Source organism: Anneissia japonica, unplaced genomic scaffold (genome assembly GCF_011630105.1).
Source record: "Anneissia japonica isolate Jap-2015-1 unplaced genomic scaffold, ASM1163010v1 scaffold7473_len308249_cov148, whole genome shotgun sequence".
NCBI lineage: Eukaryota > Metazoa > Echinodermata > Crinoidea > Comatulida > Comatulidae > Anneissia > Anneissia japonica.
Window position 1 is genome coordinate 235,401 of NW_022740670.1, and position 24,991 is coordinate 260,391.

At 34.1% G+C, this 24,991-nt stretch overlaps 1 protein-coding gene across 3 annotated transcripts; it reads left to right on the forward strand.

The window, feature by feature from the left end:
* The first annotated feature begins 969 nt into the window (after positions 1–969).
* On the forward strand, positions 970–24,556 carry LOC117118297 (calcium-binding protein 39-like). 3 transcript variants are annotated; one of them, XR_004447025.1, is made up of 9 exons: positions 970–1,107; positions 8,651–8,847; positions 10,030–10,194; positions 11,242–11,360; positions 11,706–11,874; positions 12,554–12,679; positions 20,252–20,395; positions 22,459–23,830; positions 23,880–24,556. XR_004447025.1 is itself a non-coding variant. In XM_033262865.1 (8 exons), exons 2-8 carry the CDS (start codon positions 8,740–8,742, stop codon positions 22,636–22,638), a joined length of 1,011 nt encoding a protein of 336 aa, XP_033118756.1. In that variant the 5' UTR covers positions 970–1,107; positions 8,651–8,739; the 3' UTR covers positions 22,639–24,556. The 3 variants fall into 3 exon arrangements, 2 of the variants coding, with proteins under 2 accessions (XP_033118756.1, XP_033118757.1); XM_033262865.1 differs by having other exon boundaries at positions 22,459–24,556; XM_033262866.1 differs by lacking the exons at positions 20,252–20,395; positions 22,459–23,830; positions 23,880–24,556 and adding exons at positions 14,004–14,147; positions 16,101–16,998.
* Positions 24,557–24,991: the final 435 nt, after the last annotated feature.

A 24,991-nucleotide genomic window follows, 5' to 3' on the forward strand; every position in this document is an offset into this window, starting at 1 on the left:
CTCGCTTTCAAGGCGAGCGTCATAACCATTAGACCACGGAGGCTTCATGGTTTAAACAGATTCAAATACCACCAGATACACTCCATTACACAATAAGTACGGCTAGAAACAAATAATAGCATACACTGAAATATAAATCAAGGTAGCCGTTAACACTGTTAAATTATATATATAAATCATCAAAGAAAGGTAAATACAGTGTTCGAATAAAGGACATAATAATACATCGTGTAGCATAGCTCTCAACGATGTATTATTATGTCAATGCTGATGTGGATGGACTTTGGTTAAAAGATCCAGAGATGTATTGACTCTTTGCACATTAATATTTTGTTCTTTTTTTAGACAACCAATTAATCTTTCTGTATTGTTTGACGTTTCCTCCATGGCAAACAGTGCAAAGGTCTAAATCCGTGAATGCTGTATCAAGATGATTTCCAAGCAAGAATAAAGACGATTTTAAACTCAAAAGTCCTCTAAAAAAGTTTAATGAATATAGTTGAAGTCGTACTTGCTTGCACGCCGAATTAGAGGCGGCCCTTTGGAAACTGCTCTGAATGGTCAAGGAGGTTTGGTGGATGGATATCTGGAATGTGCGAGAGTGAGTCTTGAATTTTCTACCCCGGAAAATGTGGACCCGGTTGGTAATTAAAGGATATGGGGGTGGTGAGAGGTGGACGGGTGCGTCGGGCCTAACATTTAGGCCTAAGATGTTTAATTGATTGTTATACAAGATGAATTATAAAGATACCATATGTCCAACAGCTGCTCATCTAATGTGAAGAAATAATAAATTAATCCTAATTGCCAGTATAACATTAATTGTATAGAGGAAATTGAACACTTAAGAGGAGTAAAGTAAACGAAACGAATCTGTCTGACGGCATTTCCTATTTTTGGAAGTGTTATAGGCGTGTGCAAGTGGATTTATAGAGGGCGCTATATGATATTTTCGTTTTGTGTGAGTTCGGAAGAAAGATTACTCGACTCCAGCAAAAGCCGGACAGAACAGTTGCATAGATTTTACCAAAGTAGCCTAAAAGGCCAAAGGAGCAAGACTACAGTGTGTTCCCTACAGTCTGTTCTACTAATATCAAGATTGGTGAAGTAAGTGCCTTTAGAGAAACTGTTTTCAAATGTGTACATGCATATGTTTAATTTTTTGCAGTGTGTTATATTTTCGATGAAGCAAGCCCCTTCCTTACTTACTTACAATATGTCTGCAACCATCCCTTTGGAGAGCTAACACAATCGTCAGAGAACAGGCCTCCTCCTTAGCCTAGGCCTAGCCCGTACACCGGTCGGTAGACCTTGCCCAGGCGGTACGCATAGGCCTAGGTCTTGAAGGTTTACCTCAGGTATACCTAGGCCTAGTCCGTCCTAGCCACTTGGCATGTTTCGACTTTTTTTGGAGTGGTAGGCTAGGCCTATGCTAGACTATTATATTAATAATTATGTAGGAATTAGACCCTAGTGTAGTAGCCTAGGCTAGGCCAGGGAACGGCCTAGCCTAAGGCTTAGGCCTAGCCTAGTCTTAGTCTGAGACAGAGAAGAGGCCTAGCTAGGCCTATGACTAAGGGCCTAGGCATAGGTAATTAATTGTATTACATGTTTGTAATTTGTATGAATATTTAAATCCAATAACAATGTTTTAAGATTGCCACCCTTCCTGCTACCTAACTAAGCTGGGCTTGGCTAGGCCTATGCTGTAATTTGATTTTGAGATCAATACTAATTACTAAGGGTCATACTGGATTCCAAAATGTCAGTGACTGCATGAACTTGATCATGGTTAGGCATAGGGCCCAGTGCTTGTCCCTACACTAGGCTAGGTCAAGTCTTGGTCAAAATAGACTAGGCCTATTATAGGCCTAATCGTGGCCTCAAACCATCTTAAAAAATGAGATAATTTTTGTTTTGGTTGTGTTAGGCTTAAGATATTGGCTCAATCTCATGTTTTGGGGGTTTCTTTTGGTTTGTACAGTTTCCAAAAACTGTGTTGTGAAAAAATAGGACATTCATACAAGGAAATTTAATTAATAATGAATAATTAGAATTAATTAGAATTTTTTGATTTAAATTAGAATTCTCATGTTCTGAATAAAATTATTCTGTTGTATAATCAGTGAAAGTATTTATTTAATTTTGATTTAATTTTGTTTATTTTTTGCTTTTGGGCTTGAGTTCTGTATACCAAAAATTCTCCTGGACTATCGGAAATAAACATGTGCACTATACTGTATGAGGTATATGGTACAGTTGGATTACTGTAGTAAGAGAGCATAAGCGTGACCTTGGATAAAGGCTCCTTATCGTTCCTCTTTTCTGTTCTATAGTTTTTGTATTTTACTTTATAGTGGCCTGGTCTTCAGAGCACTGGTCCTCTCATCATTGGGCATTTTTACCATTTTAAAATTAGGTGCACTGGTTATTATCAAATCATTGTAATTGTAAGAATCTAGATTCAGGTGAGAATGTGTGAACTAGGTACTAAGGCTATTGTTGGCCTAAGCATAACCTGTCTTGCATTCTAAAGAGAATGATTGTTGTACCAGCATGTTTAATAATAATGATCTTGGATGGATATCTTACCATAGGCCATATTCTGTAATTATGATAATTCTATTAAAATTGTTACATTCAGGATTTCAGTACATTTGATTTATTATTTGTTAATATTTAACTGATACAAATATTATAAGAGAGAGCCTTGAATCCGCCACTGGAAAATGAGACAACTTTTAATATATTTGAAACGAAAATAAATTTTACAAAAAATATTTTCAACCTTATTATATATTTAATGATCTTAAACCTAAATTTTAAGTATGTGGTTACCAGTGGCGGATCCAGGATTTAAGGAAGGGGATGCTGACTGAAATTGAGTCAGCGCCACCTTGGTTGGCGGTGACACGCAAACTTTTTCAGCATTTTGTACCTTTGGATGCCTGCAAATGGGACTTAATTACCATTTAATTTTAATTCTTTTTATTTTTGACAAAATGAGTAAAATAAAAAATTAATTATTTAAATACCTGGGTGCCTGAAAATGCATTTAAATACTTACAATTCCAAAACCTACCATATCCACCTGAGTCCCACCATGGTTGGGGCTCAGGTGAATAAATTATAAGAATTTGAGACTTACTGTATAGATACCAGAAAATAGCATTTGAATAGTACAAAATCTATGATATCCACCTGAGCCCCGCCATGGTTTTGGGGCGCAGATGAGTGAATTTTAAGAATTTGAGATTTTATAGTTGCCCGAAAACGGCTTTTGGATACTTAAAATTCATGAAAACTACCATCCACCTTAGCCCACCATGGTTGAGACTGAGGTAAGACAATAGTAAGAATTTGAGACTTTAATTGCAAAGATTCTATGAAAATTATATATTCACCTGAGCCCCATCATGATTGAAGCTAAGGTGAGAACATTTTTGGAATTGAGGACTTTTAAATTTATGTCAGTAATTTTTTAACATTTCAAAAGGGGCGCTATTTATTTAATTTTTTTTTTACCTCTGAAGGAGGGATACGCTCAGGCACCCTGAGGCCCCTTCCTTGATACGCCATTGACTACTGTATTATCTTATCAACCAAAATGTATGACAGGCTTTTTGGTATTATTAGGCCTATTGTTTGAATTTGCAATAGTTTAGTTACACATTTGAGATTCATTTGGGTAATTATTGTTAATACTTTTAGGTCACCTGACAGTAATTTTCTGTTTTACGTATATTTCTGTAAATTATTTTTAAGCAGTTGAAAGCTTAGATTTACACAATTATGTTTTGGTAAATGGCAACAGAAAAATTATACTGTAGTCATAGGGTCATAGGGCGGGGGGGGGGAGGGCCTATTAATTTAAAAATATTCATTGTAATGAAGATTCACCTAAAAATACTGTTTTTAAGTCGTCAGACCTGTTAAACTTCACATCAACTGTCTGAAAATGAGCACATAAATTGAATTGTATTTTGCAAACCTGCTCGCGACCCAACGCAAAAGTTTGACGACCCATTTTTGGGTTGCTGCCCATAGTTTGGGAAGCATGGCTCTACACTACTGTTACAATGGATGTTAACTTATTCAAACCAGATGCTATTCAAATAGATAGGCCTACACGACTGTTTAATTTCAAATATCATGACTAGAGTAATTTAATTTAATAAAAAGTGACAGAAAATTTAATATAATCATTATAATAATTTTGTTTGATTACTGTACAGTTGTTTTTTGTATTTGTTTCTTCCTCTTAATTTTTTTTGTTCTTCAATTAGATGGAAGCCCCAATAAAAATACAACTGGGATATTGGTAGGATCCCACTATTTTTTATACTTGGGCGGCCTAGGAACTACTGTAAATGCTTGAATAAGTGCCGCTCTCGAAAACGCCGCCCTCGATTATGCTTCGCACCAAGCATGCTTTTTTTCCTGAAGCGCCGTAGCGCTTACTTGAGAGTACTGTATAATATTATGATGTCTGTAATGAAACACTTTGAGAAACAGGGTTTTGAAATACAATCAATACAATACAATGTTGTTAAAATGAATAATTCACAAAAAGACACGTATTTCTTTATAGACATTAATTTACAATGATGGGACCTACAGAACTACGGGAACATGAAATAGGGAACATGGGAACGGGCATGTAAACTGCCACGCCAATATTTTGTTATAAGCGCCGCTCTAAAATAGGCGGCGCTTATTCAAGCATTTACGGTATTTACATGCTTATAGTACTTACCATAACATTTTTGTTAATCCCTGCCCATGATGATTGATATAAAGTTTTAATTGATATTTATTGTTGTCAACCTGGATAGATGAATCTACATCAGTCGATGATTATTGTTATTAAGGTTCCACAAAGTGACAGTGTATGCGCAAACACGTTTGCAGGACAAGCAGGTATTACTGGCTCTATTCTGATTGGTCAGTTATTAACTTTGATTGATTTAAATACCAGGTTTCAAAAACTTCCACCCTCCCATACTAAGCCTTCACCCCTAAAATGTTATTAAAAATTAAAGTACATTTTGTTTCAATTGCTAATAAAATCCATTCTATTATTTCTCCAATATTATTAAAAATTTTTCCCATGAAAAATATCAAGAAAAATTTCAGAAGAAATACATGTTATAGCGTTCATTCAATATAATTTTAGAATTAGCATTTGGCTGATTTTAGAAGGTGTTTAAAAATAAATCCCAATTTCCTGTATTTTTGAACTGTAAAAAACTATGGAGGAACAGGAACACACAAGGCTGATTCACTGCAATAATGAATGTTTCATAAATTTAATTAACCCTGAAAACAAAACTATGAATTATACATACAAGTGTTGTGGACTAAAACTGACCTTTGTCAGAATTAATATAATTTCCCATAGGATTTCTATTGAAGATGTAAATTGTGAAATGAAACACCTTTTGACCTTAACTGTGGCCAAACACATTTTCTTTATTTCTTTATTTTCTTTATTTCTTTATCTTCTTTATTTCAATAATACAGTATCTTCAAATCACAGTAAAGACTGAATTGCTTATAATTCACAAAATGCATATGAAATTTCAAAAGAGAAAATAGAAAAAAGAAGGAAGACAACCAAAACCAATTAAGAAAGAGATCAAGAAGAAACGAGAAACAATGACAATAAAGAAACAGTTCCAATATATATGTCTGCTTGTGTAATGTGTCTGTGCAAGTCCTCTAGTTTACTACATTTTGCTGTACTAGATAGGAGCATCAAATTATGTTAATTTAATTTATTTAATTCAAAAGTTTAGTTCATTTCACATGAAAAAATAAATATTAGAGTAAACTATTTAAATTTAGTATTTTAATTTTATGTTCAGTATCTGTCCAAGTAACAAATGGCCTCTAGAGAATAATGCCAATTAATTTTATATTGTACCTTTTACTTATTTTTAGATTTTTACATTTTGTACTATAGGACAAAAACAATATGAATGAGCATTTCAGCTTCATCCATTTTAAGACAAAATGTATGTTTTTTAGATATTTTCATAGTAAATAATTAAATGTAATTTTTCTTTCTTTGAAACTTCCTGTGACCTAACAAGTCATGTGTTAGCCAGGTCCCTATAGTGGTGATCAAGTGGGTGTGGTCCAGCTGATTATTCATAACACATGTACAAAGGAAATCATTAGGATTTTTTCAGGGCTGTTCTGTAAGGCTTAAGGAACAGAAAACATTCAGTAGCCTGGCCTCCCAGGGTCAGAGAAACAAGTCTTGAAGTTAAAACTTGTTGTTCCGAGGTCATGTCAATTTACGTTTTTTTTGCCAAATTAGGTCCCAAACCTAATTTGTTTTTGCTGTAGTTGTCACAGTCTGTGAGGGAGTAATTTTATATTACTTTATTTAGCATCCATTAAATACAAAACAACATACTTTAGAAAAACAATGACATACAAAATTTAGAGAAAAATTGCCTATTAAACAGAGAATAGATGCATGGACGACCCATAAAATCAACAAACGTTAATTTCTTTCCAGTGGGGTCCGAGGCAAAACCAGTGACAGCTGTAGGATATTATTTTCTGGGGGACTAAGCTGTCCGACAGGGGGACTTGAGATCATATGCCCGAGCTGGGGGGAAGGGGTTGAGAGAGGGTCCACCTTCTAAATGAGATTTTTTTCAAGAATAGCAACCTCTGGATGCCCGGAAATGGCAGTCTGTTGCACACATGCGTTGGCTTTGCGTGGGCCTATTTATATATTTTTTATGGTCTGACTGTCTAAAGAGGTCTGTCCGACGGTGGGGAGCTTGACCGGTCCGGTGGAGGGACTTAAGTCCGCCGCTGGTGGCGCCGCCACTGATCAAAACGTCAGTGTGAATAGGCCTATATACTACAAAAAAGATCGTTTCTGCAGTTCATGCAGTATAAAGCTATATTTACACTAGACATTATAATGACACGACATGATCATCGCATCGTTTATATTAGGGAATTTTCGATTTGAGTGAACGACGAGCACGTTCACGTCGAATGCAGGAGACCGTCGACATGTTCACTGCTCTTGATGGTCCACCGCAGTTTCGATTTCAGTTGATGAGGAGTCAACATGATGACGTCATGCATATCGGGGGTAAAACTTTCTGGGCAAGGATCATGCCTTACCAGCATGGCGAATCTGAGAAGCGATCCTCTTCAGATATTTCAGCAATGTGCTTGACGATGAAAAGTTTGTGCTTTTGTACAATGCTAATTGACCTGTAAACTGTAAAATTTTTCGATGTCAGAGATGAAATTACTTTAAAAATTGCATAGAATTAGGCCTCTACTTAGGCCTAGTAAGATCCTTTCAGCAGGTCCGGTATCGCCCATCTTGAAAAAATAACGTCATACAGTCAACAGGGTGAGTAGATTTGGGTCGACGGTGAATAAAGGAGTGAACGCGTTCTCAAATCTAGTGGTGAATGAGGGCTGTCGATTGCGCATGTGCATTGCCTGAAAATGACATCATGTCAAGACGTCGACTATGTTGACGTGAAAATCGAAAAGTTCCTAGTCACTGAACCCATTTTTATAGTTATTGTGTCTTGTGTAAACGTAGCTTAATAATAATGAATTTTACCAAATTTATGTGAATAAACTATTAATTACAAACTTGAATTTCATATGCTTGCCTAGATATCAATTGGAATTTTCATATTAATGCCAAATAAAATTAATTGCTAGTTTCGACGTCTCTGCCCCATGAAAAATTTACTATTGCTACTTTTTTTAAAAAATTATTTTTTATGGAAAATAAAAATAATGACAGTCTGAAAGTTATCAATGCCTATGAAGAGGTGGTAACACAATGGCAAAGTACATTACAAAGATTATCTTTATACTTCATTTTATTTTATGGAAAAAAAAAATTATTTAGCCATGCCTGTTTACCACTATAGAAAATAGTATAGATACCCTTATCAAAAATAATCCCAAATCATGGACGTGAAACCAACAATTAATTTTAATGGGCTTAATGTACCTCATTGGAATTTACTTATTGTTTGATCTTTGTAAGCAATTCAATATTTTAATGTCACTTTTAAAAGGTTTACCAGTTTGTTGTACCAATGAAAATGATATCTATTAATTTTCCTGTTTAACACTTGGTGTAAAACTATCCAGATTACACACTGAGAGGATGATTGGTATAATGATGATTGCTTGAATACATTTGAGTCAAGTGTAAATTATAGCATTAAAACTCCATGCTAGGAGGGCCTGAGAAGTAGGCCTACTGACCTATAAAGGGGATGAAATGCAAAGCATTCAAGTTTTTTGGGAGCCATTGGATGGTATGCATTGCACATGACTCCTAGTAAATGCATTTATTAATATCATAATCTTGTCCATTATAATTTTCCTATTGCGTGTAATCATAGCTTATTCTTTCTACTGAGCATGTGCATTGTGAAGTAAGGATGTTATCATGTGGCTATTAGTGCAATGTGTACACATGTCACCATACCACATGTTTGCATACCACTTTAGTTTACCGACGAACATTCTGGACAATGATATACAGTATTCATGATGTTAATTAGCCTCCCTGTGGGAAGGGGGATGGTCTATTATTTAATTAAAATTTATTCTTATATTAATTGCATTTCTGTCACAGGATTGAAGGTTACTATTTGGCCTCTTCCACTTCAAGGGAGAATTTTGACCTTTCACCTTCATACCAATTGTACAAGAGCTGTCCACAGGATGCCTTTGTTTGGCAGCTCAAAGAGGAGTCCAGCTGAACTGGTGAAGGCTCTGAGAGACAGTACTGCAGTCTTGGAGAAAGATGAATCAAGCAAAAAAACAGAAAAAGTATGTTCTTGTTTTTTATTAGGAATTTTGATATTGCAAAAAAGTTTGTGCTTTTTGTGATATGTTTCAATAGAAAAGGAACAAGTATGAGAAATAAAATATGACAAGGTAAAGAAAAAAGTGTTTACTACATGCAATGGCATAACAAATAGGCCTGGGACCCAGGCTAAGGCTTCCTAATACTGTAGGGCCCTCTACTCCAGGGGCGAGTCTGGTAAAGAGTCAAGTGGGGTAAGAGGAAAACTGCTGTTATTTTACGTTCTGCGCTTTGATTTCGGGCGTAATGAAAAATGCTACAGTAATGAATATTTCGGGGCCCCCTCAAGCCCCGGGGCTCCTGGACTGGGACCCCTGAGTTTAGCCAGTGACAGCTCATAGCTTTTTACTGTACGCCACTGTTTACATACACAGGTAGAATTTTGAGGCGCCTACGGTAACTATGCTTTGAGTTGAGAAAATGTAGGTTTCCAGTGACGGAAACAGTAAGGAGTATAGAGGTATATCAATGCACCTTTTATATAATAAATATAACCTCTCCATTATTTGTTGTTATAAATTACTGTTACAGTAATTGTCTTCAGGCCCTAGATGACAACCAAGACATTGGTTGGTGGAGTAGAGTTAAACAGCTTGGTGGTTAAGATGCTTGCCCTCCAATCCCAAGGTCCTGGGTTCAATTCCTGTGTGTTTTTCACTATTTTTTCTTATGACCAAAACAAGGCCACACCCTAAACCTCGTATTGAAATTTACTTTATGTAAAACATCGTGTGTGTATTGTCAGTGTGAAGGGGATTGTCACCTTAGGACAGTGATATATTCATTATTGACAACCTATGGTGCTAAATAAATAAAATAAAATAAATTATGATTTATATAAGGTGCATGTAGAGCCATTTCGATGCATGTGTTGTGTGCATAAATAAATAAAATAAATAATGATTTATAGAAAGGTGCATATAGAGCTATATCAATATGCACCTTTATATAAATAATCAATACTGTATATTACCTGTTCATTATTTATTGGTATTAATTACTATTCTTACTTTCAAATTTTATTGCCAAAAAAAACCAACATTATACACACAATTGGCAATTGGAGGTTAACAAATAGATTGCACTATCGAGTTTAACCACAATACAAAGCTAATAATAATAATAATAATATTCATTGTCTTCAGGCCCTAGATGACATAGCCAAGACACTGGTTGGTATGAAGAATATTCTATATGGTGTTGGTGACCAAGAGCCCCAGACAGAGCTAGTGGCTCAACTTGCTCAGGAGATATACAATTATGACATGCTTGTCGTATTTGTAGTGTATTTGAACAGGCTCGATTTTGAGGTAATTAACAACAGTTGATTTGTGTAAAGAATGTTGTGGTAGAGTTTGTAGCATATAAGAGTGTGGTGGTAGAGTTTGTAGTATATAATGTTAACTTGTTCACGGTAGGCTGCTACCAGAGAACGATTTCGTTAAAGGATAAATTAAAAACTTTACATGTGCAGTCTGATTTCCATCTTCAGCTATTAAAAGCCTTTATAATAAATGAAAAAATTATTATTGAGAGAATTGAATGAGTGAGTAATTGAATGTAAGTAGATTAAAAAGGGATCGTCCATGTAGCTACTATAAAATAAACGCCTCTTTACACCAGTCAGGTAGTCAAGGACCACGCCCATATGCAATTCAGCACATTGACACTATAAGTTTTGGTTAGTCTCCTACTATTTCCTTACCTTTATTTTCTTCATTTTCAAAACATCCTCTAGAAGGAGGGAGTCAACAGTGTATATGTACTATGTTATAAAAATGAAGAAAAGATTATTAACTCACAACAACAATCAATATTATGTACTCTTTGGGGAGACAGTCATAGAAAATAGTTTTGCACTTTCTTGATGTAGGAAAAAATAGATTACTACCTCTAAATGAAAATTGACCGTCTACTTCGTGATTACTGAATAAACTGACTAATTGCCTATTCCACTCCTAAACGAGAACACTCCGACATAAAATGTAACAGTTGGCCCCTGGCGCCAAGCACAAGTGAACTATGCGTCATCCTCATTCTTTTTTGAAAGATTATATGTAGAAGGTGTGTTTAGAAAAGCTACTCTAATAGCAAAACAAAGACATTGTTTACAATCTGATTGATCGTATTTGTAAGATTTGTTTTTGATTTATATCTGGAGCCTGATTAGTTGTGCTTTATTTGTGAAGAAAAGCAACAGTACTATACCAAGCCATGCATTCTTGAGGATAATAGATGACCCAGTAGATGACCTCCTAAATCCCCCAGTTATTTTTTTTTCCATTCTTGATCACTGCTCTGCAATGACAACAAAATTGATATGGAGTAATCATTTTTTTTAAATAACTTTTATTCAGGCCAAGAAGGATGTTGTTCAGATTTTCAACAACATGCTTAGAAGACAAATAGGAACACGCTCACCAACTGTGGAGTATATTTGTTCCAAAGAAGAGTTGCTGTTCATTTTAGTCAAGGGGTAAGTCATATAAAGTTCTCATAATGACGATTACAGCATATTTTCTTGAATCACTGAAGGCAAAGTGCAGGCCACATGGGCCCAATGGCAGTTTTGTTGCAGCACACAATAGAAAATAGGCTCTCAGTGGGAGGGTGTGACTACTGCTTGACATAGTTTTTTTTGGCTACTTTTAACTCACAACCCATCCAAGCTTTCTGTGTTGACAATTCACTTGAATGTACAAGTAACATATTGTTCTTTCTAGACATTACGCATCCCATCATCTCATCATTCCTGAGACTGGCTTAGTGTGGGACAGTAGACACAAACAATTCTACAAATGAATATCTGTTTTTCCCATAGGTATCAGAATCCAGAGATTGCGTTAAACTGCGGTATGATGCTCCGAGAATGCGTTAGGCACGAGACACTAGCTAAGACTATTCTCTATTCGGAAAGATTTTATGACTTCTTTCAATACGTTGAAATGTCAACGTTTGACATAGCCTCTGACGCTTTTGCAACATTCAAGGTAAGATATTTGTACATTACTGAATATACTGTATGTCTTTAACAAGGCATTACTAGCTTATATTGACTAATGAATGAAATATTTTCATTTTTTTGTCTAAAGAATTGCTCATAAGTTGTGTTTTTGTTGAATTTTTTATTGAATGAATGTTTTTGATCAATTAGAATTTTTATTGAATTGCTTTTAATAATATTTTTGTAGTTTAAATTAATAATTGAATGAATTGTACATTATTTATTGAATATTTGCCTTTAACAATTACTATATGTTTTGTATTTTTCTTAAACCCTTAATGTTTTTTTTCAATTTATTCTTGATCTTTTTTTTGTAATTTTTATTTACTATTTTTGTATTTTTCAATGTATTTTGATGTTCTAATCGTGTTTTTTACTTTTGTTTGCATTGGAGACCCCTCGATACTGTTGTACAATTTTCATAATTCTTGGAGGGCTTTTTGTTGTATTTTTCTTTATCCTAAAATGTAATAAACATTTTTTTTAAATGCTTTCTCATAACATTTAACCATTTTTGGTGAGCTAACATTTTGATCCTTGTTCTATATGCTTGTTCAAAATGTAGCCATCCTATGTTTAAGCTCTTAATTACTTATAAAAGAGTAATTCATATTTATTCCAAAATTTGTAATATTTTTATTTAATAATATTCTTCTCTCTTTCAGGATCTTTTGACAAAGCATAAGCTTTTGGCTGCGGAATTTCTTGAACTAAATTATAACAAAGTGTTTGAACATTATCAAAAGCTTCTGGATTCTGATAACTATGTTACGAGAAGGCAGTCTTTGAAGGTATAGTGGCCTGAACAATTAAATGTTATAATTACAACACATTTTTACTAGAAGCTGAAGTGTGGTAATTAAGGATTACAGTATATCCACAGTACAACTTTAGAGGTTTCTCAGAATGTGATAAAAAAGAAAAGCATACATTACTTTTCACAGTACATATCCACCAGTTGCTAAATGTGTGTTAAGACAGGCCAACATTCATGGCTACCAAGTTGTGTGCATCTGGCATAAAACTCATTCATTCAGAGCCAATCTCAAGCTCTCACACCTGCCACTTAAAATCTGAAACCTTTGGTGAAATATCACATTTTTTTGAATAATTTACAATGAAATAGAATACAATTCATATCATATAACAATTATAACCCATGTAAGTTGGTGAAGACCTGTTATTATGTTGGGCTATAACACAGTATCTTCTCGTGGTGGGCCAATTTTCTAGTAGTATTTTTCTAATATGAACTTTCAATTCTTAAATTAAGATGCTTTTCCAAAGCCTTAAGGATGTCATTTTCAGACATCTAGACATACTTAAAATAATTGATTCTTAGCCCCAACCAATTAAGAAAAAGCAAACTTTGCTTCATCCATGGTGTGGTTGAGAACCCTCTGTCACCTCCATGGACCTTGGTTCCTTTGTTGGGGAATTCCTGGCACCGCTACAGACACAAATTTTATATTCACAGTGCACTTCTACCAAGAGTCTAGTGGTTGGCATAACTGGGCATACATTTCATATTCACAATATATCTTTTCCAGGAGCTCGAAGTGTGGTGAAACAAGCCTACATTTCATGATCACAAGAAAAGGTTGATACCTAAATGTTTAATAACAGCGATTTGAGAAATACAATTTTCAAGAATCTACAGTATTTTTTTTAAAGTTATTTTGTAAGACTTTTCGCTAGTGATCGCTGGAGTATAGTGAATGGTTCGTTCACAAAAACGCCTCCAAGTAAACATTGAATACTTGTTTCTTTAATTGCTAACATTAAATATTACATTATTTGCTTTCCATATATATTTATTTTGGTAAATGTTTTTCATACAAATTTAACAATTCTTAAATCTCTCATTTTTGTTTTGTTTTGTTTTTTTTATTTTATTAGGCTTTATTTTAATTTTTTTTTTCTTATTAATAGATTTCATTTTTCTTCATTTCATTATTTGGCCTTTCATAGTTATTACGCAGGAGCATAAAATAATGAACAGTAATACACTAATAGATTCCAAATCCAACCTTATTTTATTTCAGTTATCATCTTTACTAACCTTCTTATCATTTCTGCTCATTTGTTTTTGTTTCTTAACTTGGCCAATCATAGCTGCTTGGAGAACTTTTACTAGATCGTCACAACTTTACGACAATGAAAAAGTACATTAGCAATGTGGAGAATCTCAAATTAATGATGACCTTACTGCGAGACAAAAGCAGAAATATTCAGTTTGAGGCCTTCCATGTTTTTAAGGTAAATATAATTGAATCATTTTAATACATCATATATGCATGTTATACAATACTATAGTTGTCCTGCTACCTCACCGTCAAACTTTTTGCAAAGTCCTTAAATAATTATAGAATATAATAAAACTGGTGTCAACAATGATGATTTTATATAATATAAAAACTATTTTTATGTAAATAACTGTTTTACCTTGTCATTTTGGACTTTGGAAAATACAAAATAAAAACTCTTACAAAGTATGTTAGGGAAATATGGAAATGCAGGTCACCCTCTAATTAACCCTTTACAGTCGTATGGCGTCGCAACGACGCCCTGTATACATTTCTGATTTCATGATAATTATTTTATAGCTAGGCTGCCCTCTATAGGATTTTTTGAGAGTGATGTAGGAGTATTTCTGTAAAGGCCTACTGTATTTAGACCAAATAAAATGACTGCGCCCAGTAAAAACTCGACCTTTAGTGTAGATGATGTAATTTCTCAGCTTTGATACAGCCTCAGGCAATGGTAATGGGGCAGACTGGAAAGGGTTAATGACCACTGAAAACTGGCACTCAGTGGTCTTTATTAGCTGTTTCTGCACAGTCTGTCTGTCCTTCTGTACGCCCTCCAATTTGAGACCTCTCTAATTCCAAGACCCCTCTAATTCGAGACCACATATTCAAAGAACCAAATTACTGTACGATCTTCAGTCACTAAGCTACCCTCTATGTGAAGACTGAACCCAGAGACCACCCCAAATTTTCAGATCCCAAGGTGGTCTCGAATTGGAAGGCAAATTGTATAGATTTATTATAGATAAAAAATTGTTTTTCTTCTGCACCCTCCTTTTACTTGCAATGCATCTCTTGGTCTATCCTGTTTGTTCGCAGTATCGTATGTGGCTGCATATGTCTGCAATGCATGCTTTATGTTGAAAATTTAGTATAATGTTAACATTTAATATATTAATAATAATTATAATCTAAGTGGTGTACTTTGGTATTAGCATGTGTATCTGAAGTAGATCCCGTCCAAATTGTAAACCCCTAACGTTAGATGTTTTGTTTTCCCAAGTATAAGACCTGCTACATTCTACGTATTTTTAATTTATCAAATCTATTGTACATACCCACAATTGTATGCTATATTGCAGGTATGCAAATACTTACAATTATAGTACATAATTTTTGACAATTATATGCTATTGTACGTATTCATATACTAGTGTGCATTGTGAAGTACCTGGAGTTCTTGGCAGATTATTAAAGCCCTGCTCATATTAGACCTTTTAGTTCAAATAACCATGTACTGTATCTGCTCAGTTTGACTAAAAAATCCATGGAGTCTGAAGAACCTAACCTGCATTAACATTTTCCTTTGTCAAATTACCCAAGTTGCATCGTAAGTCTAATCAATGAAACTTTGTCCAGAAAGAATATCAGGTTGTTTTTGTCAAGAAAATCTCAATGCGAATAGGGCAACTTGGTTAAATCTTCGTGGGCGCATATTTACTGTGTGCAACACTTTTGACACAAAATATATCTACAGTTAGACTGACTATGCGAAAGTTTACTATTTTAAAACCTACTGTGTAGAGTATTTAAATCTTAAGTGCAAACAGTGATATAATTTGACCGAAGTAAAGATCTATCCAGATTACCAATTGTTTGTGACAAGAAACTGTTGTTTGCCCATATATAGTCATGATGTTCCTCTATATAGTCATGATGTGGTGTCCTCATCTCCATATTTCGACGTGTCACATGTTTTTGTAATAATAACATTATTATACATTATTGTTATTTTTTTTTAAAATATATTTTGTTTTAATAATATTTTTTATATATAAGTGTTCATTCAAAAACCATTATACTGTATACTAAACTAATACTTGTACAAAATGTACTTTTATTTTAAGACAATGTATGTATGAAATTAAAGTATTTATATCTGTTTAACTATGAAATGTTTCAGGTTTTTGTGGCCAATCCAGAAAAAGACAAAGCGATCCAGAACATACTGTTCAAGAACAAAAATCGTCTGGTTGATTATCTTGCTCAATTCCAAACTGACCGAACCGAAGATGACCAATTCAAAGAAGAAAAACAGTACCTCATGAAGCAGATAACAGATCTGAAAGTAGAATGATACTTGATACAAAGTACTAGTCCTATAGTAGAGTAGCATTTAACAGCAACACCGTATGTCTTCTCACATTTTGGAAAAAATTATTATAGATACTGTAGTAGGGTTATGGTCAGCAAGACTTGTTCATTTTGGAACGAAATCATCTAGAGGTAGCCCTTAAGTATTTAAAAATTATATATGTATTGTTATTAGTTTTTCTAATGTATTATAAAACAAGGAATGGCCAAAGAAGTCCTTAGCTATGAGCTTCTAATGTTTGGAAAATCGAGAGAAATGTTATTGATAATGATTGAATGGACTCTAATTATTTAAATTGTCAGATGTTATTCAGGATAAGAAAAGTGTCCTTTTTTTTTTTTTTATCTCAGAACATTTTTGAAAATGGTACTTACTAAAAGTTGCACTTACATGGACCATATTGTGTGGAAAAGCATAAATTCTGAAATGATATTATCATGACTTTGTTGTGTTCACATACCATAAAACTTGGAATAGAGCCCAATGGGCTTAATCTTGAGAAGAAGCCCATTTTGAATTGCATCTCCTCTTTAGTTTGCAAAAGTACCCTTGAAAAGTAGCCTATCTCGAAAATGGGCTAATTTTCAAGATAGCATGGGCTTTTTTTTCGAGATCCAATAGTTAGGTGATTTAATGCAAGTTAATACACTCCATGATACAGATTGATGTTACAGTGGCCCTATTCATTGTTTTATAGTAGTAATTCCCAATTTTTACAGCATTCATTTTGAAAAGAAGCCCCTTCTTTACTTCGCAAAAGTAGCCTTGAAAAGAAGCCCATTTCAAAAAGAAGTCCATCCAAAGTTCGCAAAAAAAATAAGAAGCCAGGGCTTCAATTCGAGGTTTTACGGTATTTGGAGAAAAGATAACCAAATTAATTTCATCAAGGTTTCAGATTTTAATGTTTTAATTGAAACTTGTGGTTTCTGACTCTTGACTACATGTGGTAGTGTAATTTCAAACTTAGGAAGAAGTTGAATTAGAAACATGTTGTTACTTAATGCTGTTCCACATTTGATGCTGAAAAAAGTGTAATAATTATAACGATTAGGTGATAGGTTGAATTTTAAATATTACACGATTTCTTCTTGTAATCAGTTTATTACACAGGGGTGCTTGTTTTCCTAAAATCTTTAATTGCTTGATATCTGAGATGTGTTAGTTTTCAAATGTTCAAGTGCAAGAGAGTAACAACAATTTGATCTTGATTGCTTGTTATCAAACTGCAAAAAAACAAAAACATAATGGATTAAAGCAAGAGAAAAATAGTTTAATTTAATTTCAATTTACTTTGCAAATGTATATAGAATTTACTGATATAAAAAATAAATTTGATAATATAACTCTAAGAAATAATTGGCAAATCAGGTGCGAGACTCAAAGGCCACACACTTAGCGCTAGATGGTGTGACGCGGTCTGCTGTTAGTCGGTGGCAGTCTGAGTGAATCGTCATTTAATAATGATCCCTTTCACACGCTTCATTTTATGGCATTCTACATGGAACCTCATCAACTTTATAACACACTCCCAGTTGTCTCCAGAACTAGTGTTGGTATCCACCAAATAATTATTAAAATTAGATTTTTTTTAAATTTTTTTTTTCTTTTGATATAGATAATGATTACCACCATTTAGAGTACATTCCTTCAAATTTTAATTGCGTACTCCCCATGAGGTTTGTTTAAGCTGACTTGGTGATAACATTAAAATTTATTAACTTATATAGCAGTAGTGTTGTAGTAGACATATTTAAGTTTTTAAAACAATTTTAATAATGGTTTGTTAAATAGAGTAGATTTTTTAAGTTACTAAACTAATGTATTTGTTTGTCAGGGAAGCAAGCTTACTTAAGTTGATGAGTTGTTGATCAATGGAAATGTAGAATAGTGGAATATTTATCACTGGTTCTGATTTTTATTTCAGTTAGTAATAATCAGTGATTGATTAATTTTATTCAAGGTATACTGTACATAATATGTGATGTCATTAATCTATTTGGCATTTATCGCAGTAAATGCGTGCAAAATATTGATTTAAGCTTGATCGAGCCTGTAGTACACAATTAAATGGCGTCTATGCTAAACATAAGTAAGATACATTGTATATACAAAAACATTTTTGTAATTCTGTGCACAAAGCCCGTTGGTTGATTCAGAGCATAATGCCGCTTAAAAAATTAAAGAGAAAGAAGCTTTGAAATAGGTCATATGCATGTATCGACCGCGTTAATAATCATACTATAGCGTGTAAAGATGAGGGTGGTGTGCTCCTATGAGCCATAATTGGCGTTCTGTACTAGGAATTTTTTCTTTACAATGATATGAAGCCTTGTGGAGTTTCTTTTTACATATGAATAACCAAGGCACATACTTCCATAGATGTATTGCGGTCATAGAGTTGAATACTAGGTGTGTGACGGGGAATGCACAATAAGCCAATGAAGTAAGCCAAATGGGTATTAATGGTGCCACAGTATGATGCTGATAGAGCCAATAATGGTGTAGTGTCTTTTTTGAAGAAAGTTCAACTTTCATTGATCTTGGCACTCTAGTACTTTCATAACGCTAATTACAGCACTTGTCGTGACATGCATATACTCTATTAATGTGTGTAGTGTAGGCCTAATGTATATAAATTAATGGTGTTGTGTAACTCTGTAGATTGGACGCTATGCATTGTGAACCAATATGGAGGACTTATACTGACAAACTGTACTTTAAAATGTTTTACCAAGTCTGTACATTCTAGAGGTGTTCATACTTTTTCTTGATTTCGCAGCCTTTTATAAAATTCGGATTAATTTCAATGAAAATCAAAATCGTAATTTGATGATGATGTAGTAGGGTTATACATCATGATGGTGTGACTGAGGCAAATAACTGTCGAAATTTCCAATTACAATATAGCTTGTGATAGTTGATGCATTTACTTTTATTTGACGAAGTGTGTACACCAAGTCGTGAGTTGCAACCTAAGCTAAAATGTTCCACAGTCGAAGTTCGAAACAGACACAAAATGTGGTTTAAAGTAAGGTGTTTTATAAAGTATCTAAGCATCACATACAGTACCTCCAGATCATTGTATACATTAAACGATCGTTAATGTTATGGTTGGTTGTTTGAATATTATCATATCATTGATATTGTATATTATTTTTTTTCTCGAGAGAACACAATGACGAAATCTTTTGTTAATTTTAAAACCATGTTTCGGCAGCTAATCTTCAAGCCCGGTTTGGAGATAATTTGGCAAATGCAGCAATCACCGTTATTCGATAACATTGTGATGCAATGCATTTCAATCATAAATACTGTCTCTCTCTATTTCTCTCTCTTTCCAGATACGTAGTAGTAGTAGGTTAAAATTGCCCAATTACTATCTACTGTACAACATAAAGTTTACATCCAAGAAGCTTAGTATGTGTTTGATCAAATGCTGGCATTATTAGACAGATATGATGTCAAATAATAGTAAACTGATAATGTTGTATGCCTTGCATTTTCAAGCCTTGTCCCAAACCCTAAAAGTGCAATGTTCCAGCCTATATATAGATTTTCTCTCAGACTTGGTATTCATTTATCACAATAAAAAAGCTTCCAAAAAACACTTAACACCGTGTGCTTTTTATTCTTGTCTTACAACGAGTCTTAGTCGAAAATAGGACCACAGGTACCATTAATGACAAACTATAGTAATAAACTATTAAAATTATACTTTGTTCAGTTAATGTACGTGAAGAATTTCGAATGAGAGATAATTTATTTAGCTAACAGACATAAGAATATAAATAACAACGTTTGTATTTTTTGTTTTGCATAGACTGAATTTGTTTGACAAAGATGTTCTCTAAAACAGACAGTTGCTTGCATCTCCCTGGTTGCTTTAGCATATCGTTAATGCAAAACAGACAGTTGCTGTATAGCCTGTCATTAATGTTAACAATTCTATATTTTATTAGCTTCTCGGAGAATTACTCCTGGATAGGCACAACTACACAACAATGACGAAGTACATCAGCAATCCAGATAACCTCAAGTTAATGATGAACCTCCTTCGAGATAAGAGCCGGAACATTCAATTCGAGGCCTTTCATGTCTTCAAGGTTTGTCTTCTAATTTTCCGTGTTTTGTGTCTCCATATGACTCCATAGCTTTTATTCTACCAGGGGCGGATTCCCCCTCCCCCATTTTGGAAGGTAAAAAGAGAAAGAAAGGAAAAGAAAAAAATTGATCGCCTAAAACGCCTGAGGTTACTTTCGGATGTAGGCCTGTAGAACTCAAAACTTTCCGCGGGGGCCCCCTAGGGTAGATCGATCGGGCCCCATTTTGGACATCTCTGGATCCGCCCCTGTCTGCTGTTCATGCAAAGTTTGCATGTTTGCATTGATTGTTAGTTAAAAGTACAGTACTTAGATTATGTGTAGCTCTTCATTGTTTCTGTATTCAATAAAACTGTTGTTTTGAAGAAACAATGGAGAATAAGTAGAATGATAAAAATTATGCTGACGGTATGCAAGAAAAAGATGTGCTTTATGCCGACATGAAAGAGCATGTCATAAAGAAAAAATATACTTTTAAAAACCTGCCTTAAAACAGAAAACCAAAATCGGGAGCTTTTCACACACCAGACACAGTGGCACCGTATTGTTGTAAAACAGATCACATGACCTTTCTGCTAGTTCGTAACTAATAAGACTTGATGTGGAATTATTCAGTCTTACATCAACATCATTGCTACAACATTTTGGACTCTATACTGTAGCTGTAAATGTAGAGCTCAGAATACTATGCCTAACAATGAGTACAGAAAACCCCAATTGTATCAGTTTGTCTTTGTGTTTGTATATTCCGTCGTCTGAGAACTTCCTCACATTTAGGCTCCCTGAGTACATTTTGTTAGGCCTTTCAAAATCAATTTAGGCCTACTACTGAAACGCTTAAAAAAGTACAGTTCACTCTCCAATTCCCTCTAATTCCATACTACTTTTTCAAAGTACAAGCTAACAATCTTCAATGTTTTAACACTAATTCGAGACCAAACCATGAGACCATCCCATTTTTTAGGACGTGGTCTGGAATTGAAGGGTGAACTAAATTGTGTAAAATTACGTTAAGTTGATATCTATATTTAAATTTACATAGTTTATTAATATAAAAATATTTATAATTTACGTAAAGTTTCATTAGGCACATTTTCGCTATATATTCTTTTGTTGAACCAAGTTTGATAACCAATCATAAATAGAGACTTGATTTTTAAAATCAGTATTGTGAAGAACGTTTGTCTCTTTGACACCGATGGAATTTTAAGCTAAAACCATTATACTACAGAATCCAAACAATTGGTTTATCTTTCTATTGACTTTCCCGGCGACCATCTGTATCTTCAAATGTTGAGTGCAATTATAAATACTTATTTTAATTTTCCTTTAAACCAAATTGTAAATAGTGTAGAACACTTAAAACAAAGACAATTGAACTTACATTTAACCTGCTATATTAATTAACAGTTTATCATATTATATCAAATTCCTTTAGACCAAATTGTATATAGTTTAAAACACTTAAAACAAAGAAATTTGAACTTACATTTAACGTGCTACCTTAATTCAGTTTATTATATTATGTCAATATTTCATCTCATTTATTCGACTTCCGGGTTTCTGTCAGTAACGAAGCACCGTAAAACACAGATGTGTCTTCAACCCTGTGTATTATTACAAAATATAACAACAGATTTAATTGTATGTTTTGGATTTAGCTCAATCCATCATATAGTATCACAGAGAATGCGTTGCGTTGTGTTTTTCTTTACGCCATTGTGGTTCTTAATCAAGGATCTCAGTTGCAGTGATTGTCTATTTCTTTGCTGTGGCGAAGTAGATGAGCTTTCATTGGCTTAAGCCCCATCCCTTAAGCGGCCCCAGGATATTCATCAGCATTTTTCTCCATACATTGGTCGGGGGAGCCTTTATTGAAGAGCACTAATGTGCAAAAATACAAAAAAAAACGAACGTCAAATACTTCGAAGTGTTACGCCACGCCACTACCTGATTAAATAACACCGAGTTGGATTTTATATTTTTTTAACATAGGCCTAATTGTAAGACATTCTGAGTAGGCCTGTTTCAAAATTTCATAATACATTTGTTTTGTTTCCTGGTAGGTCTTTGTAGCGAATCCTACAAAAGGAAAACCTGTATTGGATATCTTAGTAAAGAACAAGGAGAAACTTATCGATTATCTGAAGGCATTTCACATCGAGAGGACAGAAGACGAACAGTTCAACGACGAGAAAATGTACTTGGTGAAGCAAATCAGAGAACTTGGCGACAAAACCGATTGACAGAATGTCGCCCTCGTGTTCTTACGAACAGCATAGGTAGTTTGAAAACGCCGGAATATTTATATATTGGATTTTAGATGGCTTTCTTAAATTTGTCAATATGTTGAAAACAATTTTAATATGAAATTAGGGCCTATATTATTATGAAAATAATAATATAGGCCTAAAGATTTACTCTCTGCCAGTAATCGGGAAAAACATCGAAATTCAATTAAAAATTGTAACAGCTCATTTAAAAGGATCACGCTAGCTATAACTTTCAACCAGATACTGATGCATAGTTACCAACCTGAGAGATTTGAAATGCATGACTACACCAGCTGACTGGGGGTGGGGCGAAGCCCTGGCGCTGCAGTGATCTAAGCATTTTAAGCTGTTTTAAAACGATTTCAGGGAGTGTTTGTTGACAATACCGGGTACAAAAATAAACAAATAATACTTTTAATAAAGCACGTACAATTTGAGTTTATATATAGCAATAATAAAGGCGCCGCTCTGGTTCGTGTGTTTCCTGTAATTTCTCCACTTAGTAATTATGTTCAAATTTTGAGGTGGGGTGCTTGTCAAATGCTTGAGTGACGGTTACTCAATTTATAGGCCTACTTTGTTTTCTTTAGTGCATTGTATTCTGTTTGAAGTATTAATATTGGACGCACCTTTATCATCTGAAGTGTGCCACTGTTTCAAAAGTGTAGTTTCCGAATAATAATATACCCCATTCGCGGGAGGTTCTTTGGTTTCAGTCACATACTGTAATCAACGGATGGTTGTGACAATGAACGCGCAAGACCACACGCGCTGCGGCTCCTAGGCTCTCGATGAATTTATTTTTGAACAAGATTATGAAAGCTCTCTAATGACTCAAAACTGCATGACCGTTTTTATGTTTTAAAAAAAACAGTTTCTTCTAATTTTGAATAGGCCTACATTTTTTTGGTGATAATTCGTTATCATGCATAGACTTATGCATGCTAAATGCGAGACAAATTTATGATGGGAGACGGTTGGTAACTATGCTCAGTTATGCTGATGTAAAAAAAAAAGATAGGCTCCCAGCGGAGCGTGTGTGTCTGCTGCTTGACATAGTTTTTTTTTCTTTTTTGGCTACTCTACTTTAAAATCATAATCCATTCACGCTTTTTGTATTGACTTTTAGTTCTTTTTATGACAGGTCATATCTTTCTATGGTATGGTGTCATATTTCATAGGCTTAACTTTTATTTCTATATTTAGCTTATGAGGCATCCCATCATTCTTCAAACCGGGTTCACTGTCACAATTAGGACAGTAGACATAAAAATCTTTAAATTAATTTACCAGCCAATTAAGGCTATGCAAAAATATACAGTAAAAAATATTATTTAATTGCCCATTAATTATGTTTAAGAAGTTAAATGACTAAATTAAATTTACAAAAATGAATAGGCAATTAAAAATGAAATGAAATTTGTCATTTTTTATTTTGGATCATGACATACAATACATCTCTAAGTATGCTGAAAAAAGACTATGATACACTTTTCGTGTATTTTTGATGTACCGTATCTTAAAGTAAGTAAAGTTGAGAATGATTAAAATTTAAGTAGTCACTTTTATTTATTAGGTATTTATAATAAGCTGTACATTTGAAAAGACTGGTGTAAACATAAAGTAAATACTGTACAACGTTTTATCGATTATGACTTGCGACTGGAAGAAATTATAGAAAATAGTCTAATCAACTATGTATTACACAATTTGTTATCTTCAACGAAATTTAACCCTCATTGTTTGGACCAATGTAATCTAGACGCTCTCTATGAGTTGATAAACACCCACTAGGCCTATATTATAACTACCAAACATCTGAATTAAAAAAAAAAAGTTTTTTCATTAATAAATATACAGGTATTGACAGTTACCGTACTTGTTAATAAAAAAAAAATACTTTAAAACTTTATAAAAACGTTTTTTAAAATGTTTATTTCTTGTGTCCTACTCTACGCCCCAATGGTTGCAATAGGCAACATAGGCACACGTGCGTGAGCGCGTTTGACCCTGGCGCGCGCGTTTTATGTCGATTGCGTCGCCATGTTGATCACCCTGAGAACACAAGTTGCGTAGGCCTAGTGAATTTCGAACACATTTAGTTCCAAAACTAAACAAGACTATTGCTAGCTGTAATTTGTTACAATGCTGATTGTACATGACTCATAGGCACAGACAAAAGAGTAATACTGTATTTTTATTAAGGTAGGCCTATTAGTAATTGATAAATATTGTGTAGGCCTAGGCCTAGGCTAGGCCTAATCATAGTTGCACATGATTCATTCATGTTAATAGATAGAGATTCATCATCCATACATAGGCGCCT